The sequence below is a fragment of the Panicum virgatum genome, chromosome 5K, assembly GCF_016808335.1.
Source record: "Panicum virgatum strain AP13 chromosome 5K, P.virgatum_v5, whole genome shotgun sequence".
In the NCBI taxonomy this organism is placed as follows: Eukaryota; Viridiplantae; Streptophyta; class Magnoliopsida; order Poales; family Poaceae; genus Panicum; species Panicum virgatum.
In genome coordinates, this window is record NC_053140.1 from 43,522,719 (window position 1) to 43,546,262 (window position 23,544).

General features: G+C 49.4%; 2 protein-coding genes across 3 annotated transcripts; both read right to left on the bottom strand.

The window, feature by feature from the left end:
• Window positions 1-3,115: 3,115 nt before the first annotated feature.
• Window positions 3,116-7,055, bottom strand: LOC120707582. 2 transcript variants are annotated; one of them, XM_039992502.1, is made up of 9 exons: window positions 6,722-7,051; window positions 5,735-6,505; window positions 5,483-5,566; window positions 4,814-4,972; window positions 4,686-4,742; window positions 4,272-4,345; window positions 3,829-3,925; window positions 3,638-3,739; window positions 3,116-3,547 (listed from the first exon to the last, which is right to left on the bottom strand). In XM_039992502.1, exons 1-9 carry the CDS (start codon window positions 6,752-6,754, stop codon window positions 3,479-3,481), a joined length of 1,446 nt encoding a protein of 481 aa, XP_039848436.1. In that variant the 5' UTR covers window positions 6,755-7,051; the 3' UTR covers window positions 3,116-3,478. The 2 variants fall into 2 exon arrangements, with proteins under 2 accessions (XP_039848436.1, XP_039848435.1); XM_039992501.1 differs by having other exon boundaries at window positions 5,483-6,505; window positions 6,722-7,055.
• A 9,797-nt stretch (window positions 7,056-16,852) lies between these two features.
• LOC120707585 (L-type lectin-domain containing receptor kinase IX.1-like) lies at window positions 16,853-19,863 on the bottom strand. Its single transcript, XM_039992506.1, has one exon. It carries the CDS (start codon window positions 19,808-19,810, stop codon window positions 17,567-17,569), a length of 2,244 nt encoding a protein of 747 aa, XP_039848440.1. The 5' UTR covers window positions 19,811-19,863; the 3' UTR covers window positions 16,853-17,566.
• Between the last annotated feature and the right edge of the window lie 3,681 nt (window positions 19,864-23,544).

Sequence of the window (23,544 nt, forward strand, 5' to 3'; positions counted from 1 at the left end):
AAGATACCTGCGCTGTGGTAACCCCTTCTACGATGCGTCCTCCGCGGCTCGCGCTGTGAATATCTTTCCCGGTTATGACCTCCTTCATGTATATTGTCCTTAATGTATAATATAAGTTTCTTATAAAGAAAAACTGTCATCTAAGAAGCCTACAACAATTTCATTTGTGTATGACTGGTAAAGGATTGAAAAATAACTTTATTATTTTAAAGATCGATCTTTAAAAACAGACTAAATTCTTGTTATTTTTAGCTAAAAACAATTAAAATATTAAGTTGGACGCAACATATTCGGATAACTAAGACATAGAGTAGTACCTTATAGAAGCGCCATGCAATTGGGGAGATATAGCCTCACGCTGACCTAGCATCTCCAACAGTTTCCAATCACTCTTCCCATCTTTATTTTAAAAAAAAAAGAGAAAAAAAACACTCTCCAATGTTGGAATTTGGATTTGACCCAGTATTTCAGTTATTCCAAATAAATATCAAAGACTCATGTGATGCAAACCTTTAATCTCACAGTGCTAGTGGAAGTCGAGGAGAACATGTAGCTCTCATATATATATATATATATATATATATATATATATATATATATATATATATATATATATATATATATATATCTAACCCATAGGCTGCAATAAAGGACATATCAACTCGAGTTAGGATTTTGCCTCTTCTCGCTGCTGCGCCGACATTATAGTCTTCTCCATCCCGAGCGTCGGCGGCAAATAATGTCTTTGGGAAGCGCCTTGCGCGACTGCTCAAAGATCTTTGACATGCCGCGTCCTCAATCCAAGTCTGGTGCTGCGGCGTATCATTGTCTGCTGCACTCCGTTTGTAGGACCGTCTTCCAGTCAGCGTCGTTCGTCTTCCCGAAGACCAAGACTCAGTACGTACACTGTTATTTGATCTGTTTTTTAATCATATTTTCTGATATCATGATCGTGCTGCGTCTTGCTACTAGTATGATAGAACTGTTCATGCTAGATCTATTCATGTTCATGATTTATTTATTTCGGAATTTAATCATACAATTTTCTAATTACTCAACATACAATAGTTCCTCATCCTAATTCCGCATCTCCTAACAATTAGCAAATTAACCTCCCTCTTGTGCTTAAAAATACGCACCGCTTCTCTCCTCCTGGTCGCCCCTTCCTTTCTTGTGGAATTGAGTACTATACTATCGGGCCAAGAATTGCTGGCCTCCCGTGAGTTCTGGCCCCACGTGGGCCCTGTGCACTGTTCACGCGGGTCCCACGTGGGCCCGTGCACTGTTCACGCGGGTCCCACGTGGGACCCGCATACTGTCCATGCGGGTCCCATGTACTATTTAGGTGGGACCCACGTACTATTCAGGTGGGACCCACGTGGGACCCACGTAATTTTTAAATTTAATTCAATGCTTCCTTCTCTTTCTACATTACCCTTCTTCATTTTTTTTTATTTTTCTCTTTTCTTATACTAATAATTGATATACAAAAAGTCATATGCAACACCATTTTAATTTTTTCCCACACCTCACAACCGTAAACTAAAAATATATTTATAAGAGTTATTAAAATTATGAACCAGTTTAATCTAACATAAATAAACCTATTTCCTTCTAATAATTGGTTTTCATAATTCATAACACGAATCGCACGGTACTATTTACAATGACCCACATACTGTTCACAACTACACTCACACAAATACTATTAATCATAAATTTTAATACATATTTAAAAAATTACCAAAAGCCTTGAACCATTCTAATGTAACGTACAAATCCCAACAAATATTCACATCCAAATAATTGAATTTTAATTTTCATACAACTTTTTTCACTATATAATGTTTCTTCTTTTAATTATTTTAAATAATTTTTTTTGTACAGGCGCGCATCGCGCGCCAACCTGTCTAGTTATTCTTGTAGGGCTACAACTTCTCATTTTTTGGAGTAAAAATGGAGAACTATTGGAGAACTTTTTTTTTGCCTCCCCATGTCTATTTGATGAGTTGACAAACAACAAGTTTTGAGAAAAAAATATTGAGAACTCTTAGAGATTCTCCAGCAATCTCCATTTTCCTAATAAACTAATAATATTAGAAAGAAGATATACTCCTGTAGTTCTCCAAAACCTCTTCCTTTCTCCAATAAGTATTGGAATGTTCTAATATTTAACCTCAACTCCTCTTAAATAAAGAGAGAAATTTGGCTCCCAATATGTTAGTTGTATTGGGATGATGTTAGTGTTGGAACATCCCAATACATCATATTAGGAGATGTTAATTGGAGAACTGTCGGAGATGTTCTTGCCATAACCAATGCTCCTGGCAAGCTTCAAAAAGGAAAAAGATTCGGGAGGTAGATAGAGTTTTCTTCCTTCCCTGCGGTCTCGGGTGTGAGGCTTTACATAATGGACATGCATGTCGACGATGCGGTGCTCCTTGTATAAGCCTCTAACTTAAGATAAAGAGTTTGAGTTTTTTCAGGCAGACTGGCAGAATCGCGCGGAGAAGCTTGACAATGACGTCAGTGTTTGAGACGTCCATTCTTTGCCGATCAGATGTCTCGGCGATTGCTGGAGGTTTGCCGATGGACCAAATTACAGACGGAGGCTATTCATCGCGCATGCGAACTGGAGTCATCTTCTCCACGGAGCTCGGTGTTTAGGGAAGGAGCCGCCGCTAGAGACTTACAAAGCTGCTAGCCATAGAAACGTATCGAGGTGACTGGTGAGGTAGGGAAGCTTGGCGGGCATGGTTAGGCAGGAAGAAGTTTAAACTTTTCAGGACAAATCAAGAGCCGTCAAGCTTCACACCGATGTTAGCAGCCAGCTGACAAAGATGATCGCGAAGTGTCGCATACGCGTACTGTTTGGTCAGTGTAGGCTCAGCTCGCTCGCTTTTTGCAGCGAACTTTGATTTGATCTCAAACTATGAAGTAGCTGCCTCCTGCCTTGCTGGCCGTGATTTTTGTCATCACTCAAGAAAAATCAACATCAGGCATGGCGACCTGATAACCTTTTCCCAGACGTGGCAGTCAAATTCAACACAGTATAACTGAAGAAAATCAACATCATACTGGAACAGACGAACTGCATAAACAGAAGGCAACAGCGAAAGCTTTAGATCTCCAAAATAATTTAACTTCATTTGTAATTGGAAGTTAGAACGCCAATTACATAGTGCAATATCAGCCCTTCACACCCATGGCAGCGCCCAAAACTGAAGTACCGTAGGTGTTTCTATGCATGTCATGACACCTAAAAAGGGTACCTATATACAACAGGAAATAGGAGTTTTCCAGTGTCTTCTCACAGCAATAAAACGCTCCACACCACTTCAGAGAACCACGAGCAGAAGAGAGCACAGGTCAACAACAGAATGTACACATTGCCGCAGTACCAGCAGTACCAGTGCTTCCTATTGGTCAGCTAATCTACCTTCATGCTACTGGAAAAAAACATAACGGATGATACAGTCTACTGCGAGAACACAGTTGACTTGCAAACAGGGCACAATATCCTCATACCAAGCCATCTGTCGATGCACTGCAGAAGACAAGTTGGATCAAGTAGAGATGTTAAACTGGAACATTAGGACAGAAAACAGTTCTGATCAATTCAAGTGTTCGCCTGTACCTCTTTGTGAAACTTGTGCAAGCATGGCAGATGCCGGATGGAGTCCCCACCAGCAGGGCAGTCCAAGCATATAGGGCAGGGTTCGTCTGAACAAATATCACCCTGATAAAGGAAAGGAGAGGAGTCAAATTAGGCCAGCTAAAATGATGGAAAGGGAATGCACACCATCATGAGTAAGATTGAATCCAAACCTCAACTAGTGACAGCGGCAGGCTGTTTATTTGATCATCAGAAGCACCTCTGTGATGGTTGTTGGCATCAAGTGCTATGAGGGTCTCATAATCATCACTAACAAAACAATAATACAAAACTAATTAGTCACAATGGATATGCAACAACCAAGCAAGGAAGAAACACATCAATAGGGTCTCATTCATATTGCAGGATCCATGGGACAAGCAATTTGAGCAACCTATAAGCTACAGCACTGCACGCATAAGCTGTTTGGAGTATTAGCATTTTTGTAATATGAAACTATGCAGGACACGTTCCCAAATAAACAATATTTGATACACAACAATCAACCAAACATGATAGCAAAGCATGAAATTCTGAAAATAACAGAATATATGGTTGGAGAATTTTCCACTCAACAATAATGTCTGAAAAGAAAATGCCATAGAAAAGGAAATACTTATCAGAATCTGGAGAAAATGTCTCCCCACAGTTATCAAATGCTTCAGAAAGTGAGTCCAGTACAGCCATTCTCTACATGTTACCAAACAAAATAAACACAGCATGATTGCTAAGACGTTGATATTGAAATGTATTAAGCAGTATACTCTTTAGATCTAGTGAGGGACGTGGAAGGAGGCTTTTGCTTTGGTATTATCCTTCCCTATCCAAATTAATATATCGACATAACATATTGAATGACACTTTACAAACTTTTACTATGACTATTGCCACAACCCAAGTGGTGTGGATATTTAGGTGTATAGAAGCTGCTTGACATACTCCGTATTAGATAAGCAGAAGAGAATAGGTAAATGCAAATGCTCTCAAAATCCAAAGTAGCATGCTTCTAGAATATAGAGTATGTTCTAACCGTTTCTAGATCCATGTCTTCTCTGAAGCACCCCCTGGTCAACTGAGAGATGAGCATCTGAGAATGAGAAAATGTCAAGGCACAGGACAGAGGTGGAGGTTCAAGAAACCAGTTTATAAGTATCTCACATCACGTTGTACCGCTTGAGGACAGTTAGTGTTTCTTGGCAAAGTTCTTCTGGTTGACATTGGAAGCTGAGTACGATTGGATGCCCAAGAAGCAAAACCTTGAGCAGGTGAGTGCCGGCCAAATGAATACAAGTGTGCCATTGATCTGTCCCTTTGGTTCTGGGGATAACAAGAGTACATTTTTTTAGGAAAGAAAGGATCCTACTAAAAGTTAGATAAATAGCAACTGAGAAACAGAATTCCATACTAAATAAGAGGAAAAAGGACATATGTCAAGGTGGGGATTCATATAAATGAGAATAGAAATAGACATGAATAACAGGGAAATACATAGGTACAAAATTAAAATATAAGTCGAGAATGGAGCAATGAGAGATAGTTTTTAATACTTCTACTGAGGCTTGCTTTCTATTTAATGAACCCATCAAGTGTTGACTTTTATATGCTTACAGGCAGGCATCATAATATGCATCCTATTCAGTTCCAATACTTGATGGGACATAATTGAGCTACTTGATTAGATTAAGGTGTTCCATAACTTTCGAACAAAATTATCAGTATCAACATATCAGCTCATAGTTAAAGCACTTGGTAAACATGTCCACACGACTCTCACAATCCAGAAAACAACTCCTCGTACTGAATGCATCAAGTCATGTGAGAACTTACAGAACTAGACTGCCCTTCTCTTGCAGCAAATATGGCATGCTGAGCATCTTGCTCATATAATGTCCAGGCTATTGTCATATCAACCTGCAAAATGTCAGCCATAAGTGAGCTATTTGTGACAACTGAAATACACAGCGAATCATCAGAAGCAGAAGCAGACACAGAAATAGACAAATCAACCCTGGAACAGAAATTAAAAACACATTGAGAGGACACGGCAATATTAAGATTTGAGTAGTCCAGCATAACAACCGCTTCAGAATGCTGAGAGCCTGGCTGTTCCTGATTGAGCTGCTCCTGAAGCATTCGGGCAAACGCCTCATCATCCTCAACTTGCTTGGTTCTCAACTGACGCTCATCAGGAAATGGGAAGTTCAGCCCTTTGATCCTCGAAAGCCATGCTGAGCTACTTTCTTCCATAAGAAAGTCATCACATCCAGAAACTTCACGAGCATCCAGAGAGTCTTGAGATAGCATTCCAACCTCATTTTCTCTCTTGCCAGCATTCCACGGGTACCACAGTGTGTTGGCAGGATCAGCAGGTATTGCACCAAGAATACCCTTCCAGTGATCACCTGATGCGGCACAACCATTGGGAAACTCCTCCGATCTTTGCTGGAGCACAGGGACTGAGTTGCGAAGCTGATCACCCCAATCACCCCAGTCACCCCAACACCGAGCTCCAACATCTCCACCGTCTCCAGCCTTACACTTGCTTACCAGTGCGCTCCAAGGATCTGTCCCAGAAGCACCGAGCGATTCTCCACCGAGTTTCGGAGGCCCCGCAACCCACGCGCTCTTCCCCTCGCCAACCTTCTCTTTCCCTTTCTTCACCGCGTCGCTGGGCTCATGCAACAACCTCGCTTCGCCCTCTTGCCTAGAGAGGCTGTCCACGCCTGTGTTTCCTAACCCGCGATCAGCACCTGGAACCTCCTGCCGCGCGGGACGCTTGTGCTGAGGCGAGTGCGCCGACACCTCATCCTCGGAGTCTGACGACAAATCGAGCACCTGCACCTCCATCCCCTGCAAAATTTTTGGGTAAAAGCCATTAGGATCGGGGGGAAGCTCCACGCAAAAATTTTGGAAAACAAGCACCACAACCACAAGCGGAAAATTCGAAAAAGTTGGACGGATTGGGGTATCCAATCGATCCCAGAAACAGAGACGAGGAATCGATCGATCGCGAAAACGGGAATGGGAAACTAAGGACCGAAATGAGACCCAGCGAATGCTCCTTACCAGCGAGGGAAAATACAAATTCCGGGTCCGCATAGATCCGCGCCGCCGGCACTTGTCGAGGAGAGGGGGGGGCAAGGGCAGCGCGCTACGGCCACGGGAGAAGATTCCGAGGTGAGGTGTCCCGGTGGGCGGGGGCCTTGGCGAAGCGTTCCGCCGTGCGGTGAGGCTTCGAGGGTTCGCGTGGTGATCGGGGGAGCAAGGGATGAGGTCGCGAGGACCCCCCGGAGAGCGGCGAGAGGCGAATTTTGAGCGGAGAAGGGAGAGGGCCAGGAGGAAGAGGAACCAAGAGGCGAGAGAGGCGGTCTGGCCTCCGGCGGAGCCGGGTGGGTGCTTCGGGCCCACAAGGATTTCCAAAAGTTTGAGGCGCAGGAAAGGAGGGAGTGAATTTTTGGAAGAAGCTCCTCTGCAGTGGACAGGACGCTTCCATGACTGCAGAGGATCTCAGGTCTTGTTTAGTTGTCTCTGTAATTTTTTTTAAATAATTTTTTTGCGCTTAAAATATTAAATATAGACTAATCATAAAACTAATTTTAGAATTCGTCGGTAAACCATGAGACGAATTTATTAAGACTAATCAATTCATCGTTAGCGCATGGTTACTGTAGTAATTATTGTAGCAATTTAATGTCTAATCATGGTATAATTAGGCTCATTAGATTCGTCTCGAAATTTACAAACAAAATATGCATTTAGTTTTTTATTTTGTCTAGATTTAATACTCCATGCATGTAAAATTCTCATTCAATGTGATAGATTTAGAATTTTGATTTTTGCAACTAAACAAGACCTCAAATTGAATTTTTTGACTTGTGAGATATCTCGGTGGGAATGCAGACACGTGAGGTAGTAAAAATTATAGAAAAATGCAGGTACTTTCTTATGCAGGTTACTTTAATCTAAGATAAGTTTATTTTACTTTTAAAGTTACAAAAATATATTTTATCTTTAATATCAAATAAATAGACCGATGAGTAGGGGTGCAAATTGAAGTTCAAGGTGCAGCTAAGCTAAGGGTCACCAATTTACACCCAGAGTCATATGTTGTGATGGGAGTGAAATTTTTCTAAAACAGATGTTGATAGTTTTCTCATAAATTCGACCATACTAATTTGATTTAGAACAAACTTAATCGGTCACATTTTGGAATGAACTAAAGCTATTACCCAATACTAATGCAATAATTTTTTTTTTCAAAATTCACCGCAGGAGTATAATTTAAGCACTGCACTGGAATTTACTGTTTCGACTAGAATTTACTGTTTTGGTAGCGCACGATTAAAAGATCACCGGGTGGTTCAGCTGGTGCTGCCGAACGCCTGGGGGGCGGCTGGGCTGAGCAGCCCAGCCAGCCCATGCTCATCCGAACGGGCCCGTAAAGTTTGATGAAAAGTAATGGTATACCACCCTTTTATATTATTTTACTCTAAATAAATACAATTCGCACTGTTCTTCACACCAAAACTTGTAAAAGAAGATGCAGCGGACTCTCCGCTACAGTGCCGCTTCCCAAAGTAAAAGCAACAGGTGACATTTCGAAACGGTAAGAAGTTGCAGCGACGCACTACCATGTTCAGTCCGGCACACAGTAAGGGACATGCAGGCATGCAGGCAAGCTGAGCAGGGATGATGCAGCGTTCTGCCGTGTGTGTGTGTGTGTCCTCCACTCCACCCAAGTGACAGTGAAGACACAGCGTACAATGGCGAAGCCCATTCGTGAATGGAAACCTCGCGGAGCAGGAGCAGCTTGCGGCTAGTGCGGGTGCGGCACTTGTAGAGCACATGACAAGAGGACGGACAAGGACAAGTCACCGCGCCTTCTCCCTGATGCTTGATTTTGCTAAATTCAGCTAATGCCTAAAAGGAACCTGCTGCTCGATACGCGTGCTGGGTTCTCTTTAAGCTCCAGTTCCTCCGTGGTGCCTGACTAGAAATGCATCGGTCGTAGCCGTACGCCAATAATTTCAATCGGTGAATCCATGCGATGGGGCAAGTTCAGAATTTAGCGGGTAAATTTAGAATTCAACTGTTTTCATTTGAACTTTGGTTACAGAACTCATGAGAACTGCCAAAAGCAGGGGCGGATCCAAAGGGGGGGGGGGCTAGGGGGGATAATCCCCCCTACCTCCCCAACATCAATGGATACCCCCCTAAGCCCTCCTTTCATTTTTAGGAAGAAATTATGAAGAAGAAGAAGAAAAGAAGGGGAGGAAGAAGATGAGAAGGGAGATGAGCCCCCTCTAGATGTGTTTGCTAGATTCGCCACTGGCCAAAAGAAAACGAAAGATGAAGGGCTTTAGTTTACATGACTCCGCTCAGCAACTCAAAACTGTGAAATGGGCAAGGGAAAGAGGGATCAGCAACTCAAAACAAAAGTGCAGCAACAAGTGAAAATTCGAAACGGTAAGAAGTTGTAGCGATGCACTACCATGTTTTGTCCGGCACACATTAAGAGACACTAGTCCATCAACCCGTGCTACCGCACAGGTTAGCATTTGATGGTGACTTTGACATTATATATTTTTTTTAAATTTCTTCAGGATGAACAATTGATTGAATTTGTTGTGGTTGTTGTACGTATTATTTCCTTTCTTTTATGGCATCATAAGAGGATTTACACATTTTGATCAAGTCCGGGAAAACATCTGGCAAACGACCGTATTGTTTATACAATCCGTGCTTCCCGCCTAGTTCAATAAACTGAAGGAGCTGCTCATCCGATGGCAACACGGCATGAGATTTGAAAACAAACTTTTCCTCTTCTAAATTGAAGCGTAGGAAGCCTTGTAGTGGTGGTTGGGGGGGGGGGGGGGGGGTCTGTAGGAGCTCCCTTTCGATTTGCCAGTACACAGACCTCTCGAAGTAGGCTTCCTGTAGCATAATTATGGAGTACGATCGATCCTCTACTGTCCTGCAGCATGAACCATGCCCACCGACAGTAAACACTTCCATCCCAACATTGTAAGTCCGCTTATAATCTACATGGGTTATCATTTGCTGGTGACTTTGACATTACATTTTTTAAAATTTCATCCGGATGAACAATCGATTGATTTTGATGTGGTTGCTGTACAATTGATTTTTATGTGATTGTTGTACGTGTTATTTTCTTTCTTTTATGGCATCATAAGAGGGTTTACACAATTTTGCATAGTAAATAATACATTAATGTACTTGCAAAAAACAACATTTTATTATTTTATTATTAATAATACATTAATGAGAATTTCTTTAATTTCTCTTTTTTTAGAATGTCCACCTAGGATCCTAGGTGGCTTCACATGGAAGTTTTCAAGGATACTTCTGATCTTGCGATGACCCGTGCTTGTAGTTTAATTTCACCTGAAGTAATGGTCAAATATCATTTTTTTTATGTTGTATGGTCTTACTATTAATTTGATGTTCTTTTTTTCTCCTTTGTGGATGTGATTTGGTAAGATACAGTGGACAAAACGGTAGTGGATCACTGGCTGCTCGATTGAGAAGACACATCTATATATATACCTATTACTAAAGCGTGTAAAGTTTCCATTAATTTTTGGTTTGGTCTATTTGGTTTGGTCCGCTCGTGTCATTGAAGGTGGACCTTAGTCTATCCCGTATGTGAGTCGGACGAACTCCCTACGTCCACGACTCGATCACGTAAATCTCTATAAATTAACGCACGAGCACCGATACGTATCCGATAATTACACCAACTTTGTCCGTAGCAACTCACGAGCATAATTGCCTAGTATATGTATTATATATAAAGATTAACGAACCAAGTTTGGTTTGTCCCGTTTCCCCCTGCCCGGTTTGGGTAGGGGAGCTAGAAGTCAAAGAAATCACGCTCAACGGATAGACACTGAGATCGATCGACAACAGAAGGTCGTCGCTAAACGGTAGCGAAGTGAGAGTGCTGCCATCCATCCACAATAAACTACTCCCAGCAAGTACGTGCCGAGCGTGAGGTTAATTAGTGACCGGCCATTGTCGAAGAAAATCGATCAGGTAGCAAATGGGAGCGGGCAAAGGAGGCGTTAGTTATGGCGTACCATGTGGGCGGAGAAGGTCTGGTGCCCTCTCGTCTCCGTCGACATGCTTATCTTTGTGTTGATCGAAGCGACGTTACTACGGCCGGCGTATGTTTCTACCGGTGGGGAGTTGATGAACAGCTCCAGCCATGTTCCTACCGGGGAACAGCAAGTGGTGTGCTTCTACGTGATTACGTGATCTGGTGTTTGAACTCTCTTTAGATGTCTGTTAGTTGGATTAACTATTGAGCCATGGAGATAGAGATTCTCTATGATTCAAATAACGATGAGATATAAGAAAATTAGTTGATATTAGAATGCATCTGTTACGCCCTGTTCGGTTTGCTGATGCTGGTACCAGCTGCGGCTGGTGACCGTTGTCTCTCTGAGTCACTGTAGCTACAGTGAAAAACAATACAAATTAGCCACTTCAGCCAGCGCTTTATGTCCAGCCGAACAGGTGGATATTTTTAGTTGGGGTTCATCTCAAGTGCCATAGGGGTGGATATTTTGCTTTTTTTAGAGATTTTTTTTGATTTTTTTTATTTTCTAGGACACACTTAGGATTCTAAGTGGCTTCATGTGAGAATTTTTTTGATTTCTCTTATTTTTTAGATATCCACCTAGGATCCTAGGTGGCTTTATGTGGGAGCCTCCAATTAATAATAATAAGATGCAACAAATACTGTTTGGATTCAAGAAATAAACTTTAAAATCTTATTATTTAAAATATTAAATAAAATAACATTCAGATGTAAAAAAAATTATAAATATATTTTATTTGATATTTTAAAATAGTAAGATTTATTTTGATTTGATAGGGACTAAAAAGTCCTTGGAAACATACAAACCCTTATGCGGTCAGATTTGTCAGCTGTCATCAGGGTTAAAAAAACCGCTGGGAACCGGACCGGTTACCGCGGTTACCGGTCTAACCGGCCCGGACCGGTTCCGGTTCCGGCCGGTTCAAACCGGGCACAAATTCAAATTTTAAATTTGAATTCTAAAAAATGGAAAAATCCCCAAAAAATCTTAAAAATACTTCAAGTTGTGACGAATTTAATGATGTCAAATTTTTTCAAATATTCGTTCATTTAGTATACTTTGCGAGCATTTGAAGTTAAACAAAAAAAAACGTGCATACAAAAGTATACAAATACAATGTAAAAGTAGTAAAAAAAGGGTTGGAGGGTTCATTTAGCCTAAAACATGTTATACAAATATTCATTTAGTATACTTTGCGGATATTTGAATTTAAACAAAAAAAGAAAAAAAATTGAATTTAGCCGGTTACCAGTCAAACCGACCGGTTACCAGTCAAACCGACCGGTAACCGGTCAAACCGGACCGGTAAACCGGTCTAACCGGCCGGTTAGCCGTTCGAAACCGGTATAACTGCGGGTTTTGAATTCAAATTTGAGTTTGACCGGTTTTTACCGGTAACCGGTCAAACCGGACCGGTTAGCCGGAACCGGGCGCCGGCGGTTCGGTCCGGTCGGTCGGATAAAAAAACCCTGGCTGTCATGTCACCTCCTGTGCTTAGGGGTGGTAAAGGACCCAACATTTTGAACTAGAAAATCTAAGGATCGGGCCCTAAAAGAGCCGGGCTCTAAACATATGTATTTTTAAACTAAAAATTTTAAAAACTTTATTGGACTGTGAAGAGGCCATTAGGACCATGGCCCATTACCACCCCTACCTGTGCTGACTAGAGCAGAGGAGAGCGACTGTCCCATGACTGAAGTCATATGGAGTACCAGTTAGAGAAAGCGGGTGCTGTAAGTGCAGTGCAGTGCGGTACGCACGACACGGAAAACGTCAGTGCGCGGGGCCCTTCGTCCTTCGCGCGCTCGTCCCCAACTGCCGAACGCCGTTCCCTACTCCAGCCGCCACCGTGTTGGACCCCCGCTCGCCCTCCTCTCAATCCGCGGCAGCAAGGATTTGGAAGGAGGGGCGGAGCAGCCGGCGGGGCGCCGCCGCGCGCAAATCCAGCGTCGTGCGGGTCTCCCCCGAGACAGAGAGGAGGAGGGAGGGAGCGTGCCAAGGAGGGAGGCGGGCCGGAGGGAGGGCGTGGCGCGCCGGGCAGGGCCGGAGCAGGAGAGGCTCGCCCCGCCGTTCGTGCGCCGCCGTGGCCGTGGTCGCCACTCCGGGCCGTGCGCGCGCCGCCGTGGCCGTGGCCCTCGCCGTGGTCGCCGCTCCAGGCCGCGGAGCCGCCCCTCCGCGTTCCAGCCGCACCGCGCGCAGGCTGCACCACAGCAGCTCGCCGCCGGGGGAGTCCTCGCGCGCGCCTCTGCAGCCCGCCCGCGCCGCCGTACCCCCCCCCCCCCGCGAGCTGAGGGGGCGGAGTGGCGCCGGCGACGGGGGAGCTGCCCCGTGGCGGGGCGGAGGGCAAACGCGCCGCCGCCGCCCTCGCCTGCTTGCCGGGGGATCGAGTTCGAGGGGGCGCCGGCTGCCGAGGCCGCGCGCTCCACGGTGCATCGGCTGCGGTGGAGCGGAGCTCCCCCGGCGAGCCATGGCGCGGTGGGTAGGGAGGAGACGCGCGTCGGCCAGGAGAGCCGTCCCGCGCTCGCCGGTCACGGGCTCGCCGGCGCCGCAGCCACGCACGCTCCTCCCTCCCGCGCCGGGGAAGAGGACGACGTGGAGAGAGGGAAGGGAGGGAGGACCTGCGCGGGAGGAGGGAGGGGCCGCCCCTGCCTCGCGGCCGCCTGGATCCGCCCGGGCCACGCGCCGTCGCGGCCTCCGCTCCGCCCATATCCGCTCGCCGCCGCCGCTCGGACCAAGGGGAGGGGCCGCGCAGAGGGGGCACGAGAGGGGGCGCGGAGTTCCCCCGGCCGTTCGCGAGCCATGGCAGCGGCGAGGAGGTGGCCTGCGGCGGTGGGAGGAGAAGCGGCAAGGTGCAAGGCCGCGAGGAGAAGGCGGAGGAAGGCCGCGATGCCAGAGCCGGTGGGAGGAGATGCAGAGGGTGGCAGTGGAGGGGGAGAGAGAATGGAAGAAGGGATGGTAAAAAAATCTGATGCGTGGGGTCCTAGTAGTTGGTATAGAGTAGAAATATAGAGATAAACGGGTGCAGCAAAATTTGATATAGAGAAGAGAATTTTGATGATCAGACAACAATATTTCATTTAGAGAATAGATTTGGAGTAACACGAGTGCGGATAGTCTTATCTCTTTTATCTCTTTCAAAGTTTGCGCAATGATCCTGTTATAGGAACCGGATCCACGTGCCTACTGCTCTCTACTTCTAAGGGTCTGTTTAGTTCATTTTGCAAAAAAAAATTGCAAAGGAATCTTGGTCATTTGAAGTACTAAATGAAGTCTATTTGCAAAACTTTTTTCATAGATGGGTTGTAAATCGCGAGACGAATCTAATGATGCTAATTAATCCATGTTTAATCAATAATTAGCGGATGGTTACTGTAGCATCACTGTTGCAAATTATGGATTAAGTAGGCTCATTAGATTCGTCTCGCGATTTACAGCCCATCTATGCAAAAGGTTTTATAAATAGACTTCATTTAGTACTTCAAATTAGCAAGATTCTGTTATAAAATAATGCGTTTACGGTATTTTTGCGTTTACATGTAAAGAACTAAACACGGCCTAAGTTTTCATAAAAATATGATAAAATTGTTATGAATATTAAATTTACTAATATGATAAAATTATTATGACGAGAAAGGACGCGGAGTGTTAGACAGTCGTTATCAGTAGCCAGCTAGCAGCCTAGCACTCACATGTGCTCTTGCAAGAGTAAATATAATAATTGGCTTATAGCTAAGTTAATCCATATTTTTGATATTGTGAAGGAGAGAAGAGAGGGGAGCTAGATTCTCATACAAGCACCAAACTGAACACGAGGCATGTTCAAATAGTGGGCCATACATTAAATGTTATGAGGAGAACTGGGAAATAGAAAATGAAACATGAAATAAAAAAATTTCTTATATACAAATAAGAGATTATTACTGTATAGTTTGGCTCTTATAACTTGGCTAATAGACAATCACTTGGCGCCTTTTACAGTACTAATTAAATAGCAGAAACGAGAAGAAAGAATCATATAAGGACCTAGATTTTTTTCGCCTCCGCCCTTTAGCTGCCGCCGCGGCCAGACCCTCCCACCGCTGCCCCCTCGGTCCCCCTCCTCTGCCACTCCGGTGGCCTCGCCGCCGGTAGGTGGAGGAGTGGGGACCCATCTTTTTCTTACATCTGTTTAGTTTTTTTAAGGTTTAGTTCTCCAGCGACATTGATGAGGTGGTGACGACGATAACGCTTTGGAATAAGATCTCTCCGGCCTTTCCCTACCTCGACGACGTCCGTTTTGGCGCTGACGATGGCCAAGTGAGAGTTAGTTCTGCCAGATCTGAAGGTTCTCTCCAGATCTTTGCAGTTGGTGTATTAGTCAGGAGATGCAGTTGGCTGTCCTTTGTTGTGGCGATTTCGAACTCTTCTTTCGATTTGTTCGGCGACAAGATCCGGCTTCTTCAACTCTCTATTTTGGTGGTGAAGGATTGGAAGCCTGTGTTGCTTGGGGTGTTCCCCCAGCCGATGTTCTTTCAGCGGTTGCTAGATCTCGTTGCAAGCAGCAAGTGATTTTTGCGGTCTTCAAAGCCTTGTGTGGCGATGGCGTTTGCATGTGTCATTTCAATTACTGCTTTTTCAGTGTGTTTTTCAAGGTCCAGTGGACGACGAACAATCGGATGAAGAAGACGACCAGAGAACTGTTCGGTGTAATTTTATTTTTTTTATGTCGTCTTGTGTCAAGTTATTCTTCTGTTGTACTACCAATTGTTTTTCTTGATATGAATCAGATTTGAGACAACTTTATGGTGTCTTACTAAAAAATAGCAGAAACCACGACCCTAAATTAATTAAGAATAAATCAAATGAAGGAGTGCTCCTACTACCGTACAGTATTCGTCACAATCATTATTAGGCTGGTTCCAACGGGGGTCGGTACCGACCCGCGCCGGTCGGTACCGACCCGGCTACCGACCCGCGACGGTCGGTAAGCGCGGAAACCGAGAGCGCGGGGCGGTAGCGCTACCGACCGGCCGGGCGGTCGGTACCGACCCGGCGTCCGGTCAGCTAGCCGTTGTAATTAGCCGTTTTTGACCATTTGAACTCCAAAAAATTCGAAAAAAATTTCCAAAAAATCACAAATTTCGTCCCCAACTCATCTATAAATAGAGAGGGCTGGTTGGAGCTCATTCCACACCTCTCACTCCCCATTTCACTCACTTCCTCACCCACACCATGTCTTCTTCGAGTTCAAGCGACGGGCTAGGCGATGCTCTCTTCGCCGCCGTTGAGGATACGATCGCCGCGCTGAAGGCGCAGATGGAAGCTTCATCCTCAAGACGGCGGGGTCCTCGTCACTACATCCATCGTGATCGCGAAGACGCTCACACCAGGCTGCTCAACGACTACTTCACCGACAACTGTATCTATCCTCCCAATTACTTCCGGCAAAGGTACCGTATGCGTAGGATTCTTTTCCTACGTATTACGGAAAGGTTAGCTGAATATTCTTCATATTTCACTGAAAGAGTTGATGCCACTGGACGTAGAGGTTTATCTCCTTTGCAAAAGTGTACTGCTGCCTTGCGCCTGTTAGCGTATGGCATAGCCGCAGATTCGATCGATGAGTACCTCAAGTTAGGTAAATCTACTGCTTTAGAGTGTTTAGAGAATTTTTGTGAGGGCATCATTGAGTGTTATGGGGCTGAATTCTATCGTCGGCCTACTGAGTCGGATCTTCAGCGTCTACTAGCTAAGGCAGAGGAGCGTGGGTTTCCTGGTATGTTAGGGAGCATCGATTGTATGCACTGGCAGTGGAGCAATTGTCCAGTGGGTTGGCAGGGCCAATTTACCAGGGGGGACATCAAGCATCCAACCATCATCCTTGAAGCCGTAGCCTCATATGACTGTTGGATCTGGCATGCCTTTTTTGGTGTTGCGGGATCCAACAACGATATCAACGTGCTCAATCAGTCCCCGTTGTTCACTGATGCCATTAGAGGACAGGAGCCCACGGTGCGCTTTACCGTGAACAACCATGAGTACAATATGGGATACTACCTTGCTGACGGTATATATCCCTCGTGGCCGGTGTTCATGAAGGGCGTGCCTCTTCCACAACTGGAGAAGCATCGCTTTTTTTCAGAGCAGCAAGCATCAGTGCGGAAAGATGTTGAGTGTGCATTCGGGATATTGAAGAAGAGGTTCAACATACTCGCCATTCCCGGACGTTCTTACTCTCAACGTACTCTTGGGTTGATCATGCGTGCTTGCATTATTTTGCACAACATGATCATCGATGACGAGCGAGGCGGATCGTTTGACGAAAACTATGAGACTGTCACTTCTTTCGTCGGACCAGCGATCCACTACAACGCACCGCCGAGTCTAGCAATTCGCCTTCAGAGAGAGGCCGCGATGACATCAGGGCAAGTATATTCACAGCTTCAGAGGGATTTGATTGAGCATGTTTGGAACAAAAATCATCATTAGATTTATGTAATTTTTTTATTCTTATGTAATTTTTTTTATTTTAAATTGTCGTGTAATTTTTATTTCGAATTTTTATGTAATTTCCGAATTTTTAAATTTAATAAAATGAGGTTATTGTGTCCATTTAAATTATAAAAGAACGCGTTCTGAAATGGTTAAGTCTGGAATGGAAAAGCTGACGTGGCGCTGACGTGGCTGTGGGCTGAGGCTGCAGGCTCACTGATGGAGCGCTGGGGTCGAGTGGGCTGGCGAGAGCTGATGTGGCGCTGATGTGGCTGTGGCTGCGGGCTGGGGCTGCAGACCCACTGTTGGAATCAGCTTAGTACTGATGTTTGAGCAGCGACGACGAGTCCTTGATACCGGCTGACGTGGCCGACGCGTCGGAGGAACAAGAGGTCTGAGTCGTAGTCGTCGTTGTTGACGACTGAGTCAAACCGGATGACGTCATCGCCATACTGCCGGTAGAGGAGAAGAGGCCCTCCGGCGGGGCCACCGGCGCCGCGTACGTCGGCACGGGCATCCTGGGAGGAAGCGCCGGCACAGGACCGCCGGGCTGCAGGGCGACCATGGCGGCCCTGATGGACGGCCGCGCACGCGGGTCCGGGTGCGCGCACCAGAGCCCGACGGCCACGACGCGCTCCACCTCCGCCGCGTCGAACTCGCCTTTGAGCCGCTCGTCGGCCGCCGCCAGCGTGTCCCCCCGGCCGTATAGCTCCCACGCCCACTCCACCAGCCGGAACACGGCGCCGCCGGCCAGCAGGCTCATCGGCCTCCTCCCGCATGCGACCTCCAGCACGACGACGCCGAAGCTGTAGACGTCGGACTCGGCGCTGGCCCAGCCGGTGATGAGGCACTCCGGGTCGACGTAGCCCGGCGTGCCGGAGACGGAGGTCATGGTCTGCATCCCGACGGCGTGGTCGATAAGCCTCGCGAGCCCGAAGTCGCCGAGCTTGGCGTCGAAGGACTCGTCCAGCATCACGTTGCTGGGCTTCACGTCGCGGTGCACGACGCACTGCGACCACTCGTGGAGGTAGAGCAGCGCGGAGCCGAGCCCGAGGACGACCTTGACCCTCATCGGCCACGTCAGGAAGGTGCCACCATTGCCGCCGTGGAGGTGGACGTCGAGGCTGCGGTTGGGCACGAGCTCATAGACGAGGAGGAGCTCGTCGCGGCCGTGGCACCAGCCGACGAGCTGCACCAGGTTCCGGTGGCGGAGCCGGCTGATCACCTTGATCTCCGACCGGTACTCCCTCCGCCCTTGCAGGGAGGAGCCTTTGGCGAACCTCTTGATGGCGACGGCGAGGCCGCCCTGCTCGCGCAGGAACCCGCGATACACCGAGCCGAAGCCGCCCTGCCCGAGCTTCTCGTCCGGCGCGAAGCCCCTCGTCGCGTCGACGAGCTCGTGGTACGGGAACCGCCTCGGCCCCGTCGTCCCCATCTCGATGTCGGCATCGTCGCCGTCGTCCGTGCCGCCGCCAATGTTCTCCTCCAGCTCCCTGTTCTTCCTCCGGCGCCGCCGTGCGAGGAGCAGAGCTGCGGCCATGGCGACCACGAGGAACAGCGCCGCGCCGACGGTGGCTCCCGCTATAACTCCACCGTATCCGGGACCGGAGGTGCTCGGGGTCGTCGAGGAAGAAGGCGGCGGCGGAGGAGGAGGAGGAAGTATTGGCGGCGGCGGCGGCGGCAGAGGTGCTTTGGGCTCAAGTGACGAGCTGAAGTACCAGGAACGCAGCTGATGCAGCTCGATGGATGTGGACGTCGAGCCGGAGAAGCCGACGGAGACGTTCTCCGGCAACGCGCTCTTGAGGTCAACCTTATGGCTAAGGTCGTACGACGGCAAGCCGTCCGTTCCATCTCCGGTGCTCAGCCATAGCTTCAACGCCAGGACGCTGGAGACGTTGTCGTACGTGATCTCGGCGGTCAGGTTCCCGACGAGGCTGAAGCTGTCCAGGCTCAGCGTGCCCACCGACCTGATGGAGTTGACGTCGATCCCGACGTGGTCGTAGGTCTTGTCGGGGTCCAGCGCGGCGGTGTCGTTGAAGGTGTCGAACTCCACCGCCACGAACCGGGCATCGCCGGCGGCCACGGCGTCGGGGGCCTGGTTGGTGAGGCCCATGTTGTAGGCCGCGGACACCGCCGGGAGGCTGGACGGGTAGGCGGCGAGGAAGAAGGCCATGCCGGTGCCCTTGTTGTTGATTCCCAGCGGCGGCGGCGGGTTGATGACGAAGGAGAAGCGCGTGGTAAAGCTGGCCACCTCGCCGGTGTCCCCGTCCCAGAGGCGCACCGGCTCGGCGCCGTACGACGCGCGGCCGCGGCTGCCGCCGATGCCGCTCATCCTGTTGGCGGTCACCTCGATCCACCCGTCGCCGTTGTTGATGTAGGCGTCGCCTTCGCATCTGATGATGCTGTTTTGCATTTTTGGGGAGAAGGCGGAGTAGTTGAAGGACAAGGCGGCGGCGACGGGGAGGCAGCAAACGACTACGGAGAAGGAGATGATGACGAGGCCGACGACAGCGCGACTGATCGTCGGCGTGATCGTCGTCGCCAAGAAGCAGCCGGCCATCGCAGCTGGCCAGCAGCGGCAGAGATGTAGCAGGTGATAGATTGGCTTGAGACTTGGAATACCGCTCCGGCGGCCGGAGGTCGCCCTCGCACTTCCCCACGAGCGGGCGGTGCACGAAAGCACGGGAGCAGGGAGCCGATGAGGTCGAGCTCCACCTCATGGTTCGGGGTGGCCAAATATAACCGAGAACCGAGAACCGAACCGTAAATACTGAGAACCGGAACCGAAAGAACCGGAACCGAGGAAATTCGGTTCTGCTTCGGTTCCTGGTTCTGAGGAACCGAATTTTACTCGGTTCTTCGGTTCTTAAGTTCGGTTAACCGAAGAACCGAGCCCACACAAATTTAGCCCAACTAGTCTATCCAAGGCCCAATCCGGCCCAACTACAAACCCTACCCCGAGTCATCCCCACCTCAGCCGCCTGACTCCCCCCAACCCGCGCGCACCCAGGCGGCCACCCCGCCCGCTCGACTGCTCGACCACGCCGCCAGCCCCCGCAGTCGCCTGGCCCCCGCCTCGCCCCGCTCGGCCGCACGGCCACGCATCCGCGCCCCACGGCCCCGACCTCCGACGGCGGCGGGCCCTTGCCTCCCTGCGCCTCCCTGCCCCCCTCCCTCCTGGCACGACCTCGCGGCCGCAAGAGCAACGGTAGCAGCATGCAGCCACGGAACGGTTCGGCGGCGACGGATCGACGGTGGGACGGCGCGGCGGAGGCGGATCGACGGTGGGGGGCCGCGGGACGGCGCGGCGGAGGCGGATCGACGGTGGGGGCCGCGGGACGGCGCGGCGGCGGCGGATCGAGGACGGGGGCCGCGGGACGGCGCGGCGGCGGCGGATCGACGACGGGGCCCGTGGGACGGCGCGGCGGCGGCGGATCGATGACGGGGCCCGCGGGACGGCGCGGCGGCGATGGATCGACGACGGGGGCGCGGGACGGCGCGGCGGCGCCCAGCGAGGCGCGGTGGCGAAGCGAGGTGCGGTGGCAGCACCCTCTCCAGTGGACTCGGTAAGTTCGGTAATAACCGAAACCGAACCGAACTTACCGAAACCGAACTTCCTCGGTGCCTATTCCTGTAAAGAACCGATCGATCTCTGATTCTTAGGTACCGAACTTGTACAAAACCCGAAGAACCGAACCGCTCAGTTCGGGAGGAACCGAATACCCAGGCCTACTCATGGTTCGCCCCCGTCCGTGACCGGTCTGATCGCGAGACCCGGCTGCACAGGAGCACTGGGATGTGGCGGAGGCCTGGTTTGCCGCCATAGTGCGACGGCAGGGTCGTCTTCTAAAATCTGAGCCCCGGTGCGAAACTCAACATGAAGCTCTAAAATATATTTTTCAATAAAATTATCAGTTATGTTGTCTTCATAATTAATTTCTTGAACACATCATTCTTCTAGACATCTCAAGTTTACGTACGGCTGACGGAGCAACGGGAAGATAGAAGGGACGTGACACACAATGCAGGCACAGCACGGGGCAGTGTTCACCATGACGTTTCGTCATTGTGATTTGCAGACGAGCATCGAGCAATTGACTATTAGGCATTATGGGAGACCAGATGCTGGATTAGGCCCTAGGTTCTTTGAAACCTTAAGAGGGAAGCCAGGTTTTTTTATGATACGCCTGGCCGGCGATGTCTTCACTCCCAAAGAGGTGCGCCGCCCGCGATTCGAACTCTGACCCTCTTTTTTTTTTTTTTGGAGGTTGACATCTAAGCCACTCAGGCTACCCTTCCTATCCACTATTGGACATTATGCTGTTAAACTTTTGGGGCCCTTTGTTTTTTTTGGCCAGGAGCGGTCGCCCATCCCGCCCCTAGCCAGCGACGGATTGGGTGCATGCGGAGGCCGGAGGAACGGGTCCGTGGCCATGGCTGGCGGCGTCCTGTCGATGGGAGAGCTGCTTGCTGCGTGTGCATCGCGAAGGGTCAATGACTCGATGTCTGGATGATGAATCGATAGATGAGCACCAAGCTGGGCGCTGCCTGACTTTATAGATGGAGCGGAAAGACGGATGAGTTTCGTCCGATCCACGGCCGCATGTTGTCTGACTCGGAACACATCAGCAGTATGCCAGTATAGAACTCCGTAACTAAAAGATCGTTGTTGGTCCTCTGCCTGGCCGCCACGATAATACCGCCCATGCCATGGCCATGCCTATAGATTTTCAAATGGGCGGCCCGGCCCTAGCACGTCCCTAGCCCGATGTGGCCCGACACTATTAGACCATCGGGCCTGATAGTGCCGTGCCCATCGGGCCATCATGCCGACCTGGCGGCCCAGGCCCGACACTAAGGCCTTTTTATAGGGCCGGGCTAGCGCGGCGACCCGACTGGCCCATCGGTCTACGACGGCCCATCTGGCGCGCGGAGGCCAGAGGCGGCGCCGGGCAGGGGCATGCCGCGCTCAGCCGCGCCCGAGCAGGGGCCGGAGGCGGCGGGGCCGAGGGGGGCGCCCGGCCGAGGGTGCGCGCTGGCCAGAGGCGATGGTGGCTAGGGGGCGCCGGCGAGGGCGCGCGGCCGCGCGGGGCCCGGAGGCGGTCGGGGCGGGCGTGGCCGGGGTCGGCGGCGGCTGGCGCGAGGACTGGACCGAGGCGCACGCCGAGGCGGGTGGCGTGCATGTGGAGGATTAGAGGAGAGGGAGGGACGGCTAGGGTGGGGTGAAAAAATTAGAGTTTGATGATTTTATATGTGAGAGGGGAAGAGGAAAGGGAAAGTGGGCTGCTGGGCCATTGAATGACACGGGCCACTATCGGGCCGACCCATTTATCGTGTCGTGCTTCGGGCTGGCACTATGGGCTGAAGTGGCAGGACAGGCACTAACACTCCCATTGTGTCGGGCCAGCCCGCGGCCCGATGGATCTTGCCTAGGGCCCGTGCTTTTTAGTATTGTGCTTCGGGCCGCCCATTTGGAATTCTATAGCCATGCCACCAGCAGCTCGCTCGTCCTCGCGCCACTGCTCCACCATCCTTGCGTCGTCCACTGCGGCCGTATGTCCTCTCCTAACCAGCTAGCCTACCTTACCTTGTCTCCCAATTCCTTTCTTCTTCCTCGTGCCAGAGACAAACCGAGCCGAGCTTTCTTGGTCTGTCGGCCAAATCCCCAACCCCCGCCCACCATCTTCAAATCGCCGCCACCCACGGCTACCTCACCTCCCTTTCTACCCCCTCGACCACCACTTTCCCATCGCCGTACCTCCTGGCGGTGGGGTACTCGAAATCTCGTAAAAGCCATTGCCGCTGGCCCAAACTCGGGGCCGCCACCGAACCCCACCTCCCCAGCCTCCTCGTCCCCAACTTGCCACCAAAAAGGAGTCGTGGTGACGCCCCGGTGCTCCTACACCTGTTCCTCGCCGCTCTTCATCATCGTGTCGGCCGCCAGCCGCCATCTTTGTCAGCCAGACCGCCGCCGTCGTGGAGCTCCCCTACGCCTCCCCCTCCTTGCCCGACCGTTGAACAATTAGGCAATTGCATGATTAAATTCTGAATTAAATAAATCATGAACTTGATAAAAACTAAAATGAACAAGTCTATCGAACTAGTGAAATGAACTTGATTTATTATGAGAGAAAAGTACTGCCTATCTGACTTGTTATTGGTGGTGATTTGGTGTGAGAGAAAAATATTACTGGCTGGTTGACTGACAAGTCATCATAACAGAGCTGAGTGAAGGCGGAAGGACTTGATGTCGGACCCCATTCGTGAATGGAAACCTCGCGGAGCAGGAGCAGC

Bases quoted from the DNA above. Each gene is read 5' to 3' on its own strand.
- LOC120707585 (XM_039992506.1), bottom strand. From the start codon at position 19,810: ATGGCCGGCTGCTTCTTGGCGACGACGATCACGCCGACGATCAGTCGC.
- LOC120707582 (XM_039992501.1), bottom strand. From the start codon at position 6,754: ATGCGGACCCGGAATTTGTATTTTCCCTCGCTG. The intron at 4,743-4,813 runs GTGAGATACTTA...TCTCATTCTCAG, and splicing joins CTCAAGCGGTACAACGTGAT to ATGCTCATCTCTCAGTTGAC. The intron at 3,926-4,271 runs GTATTTCCTTTT...TTGTTTTGTTAG, and splicing joins TTTTCTCCAGATTCTGATAA to TGATGATTATGAGACCCTCA.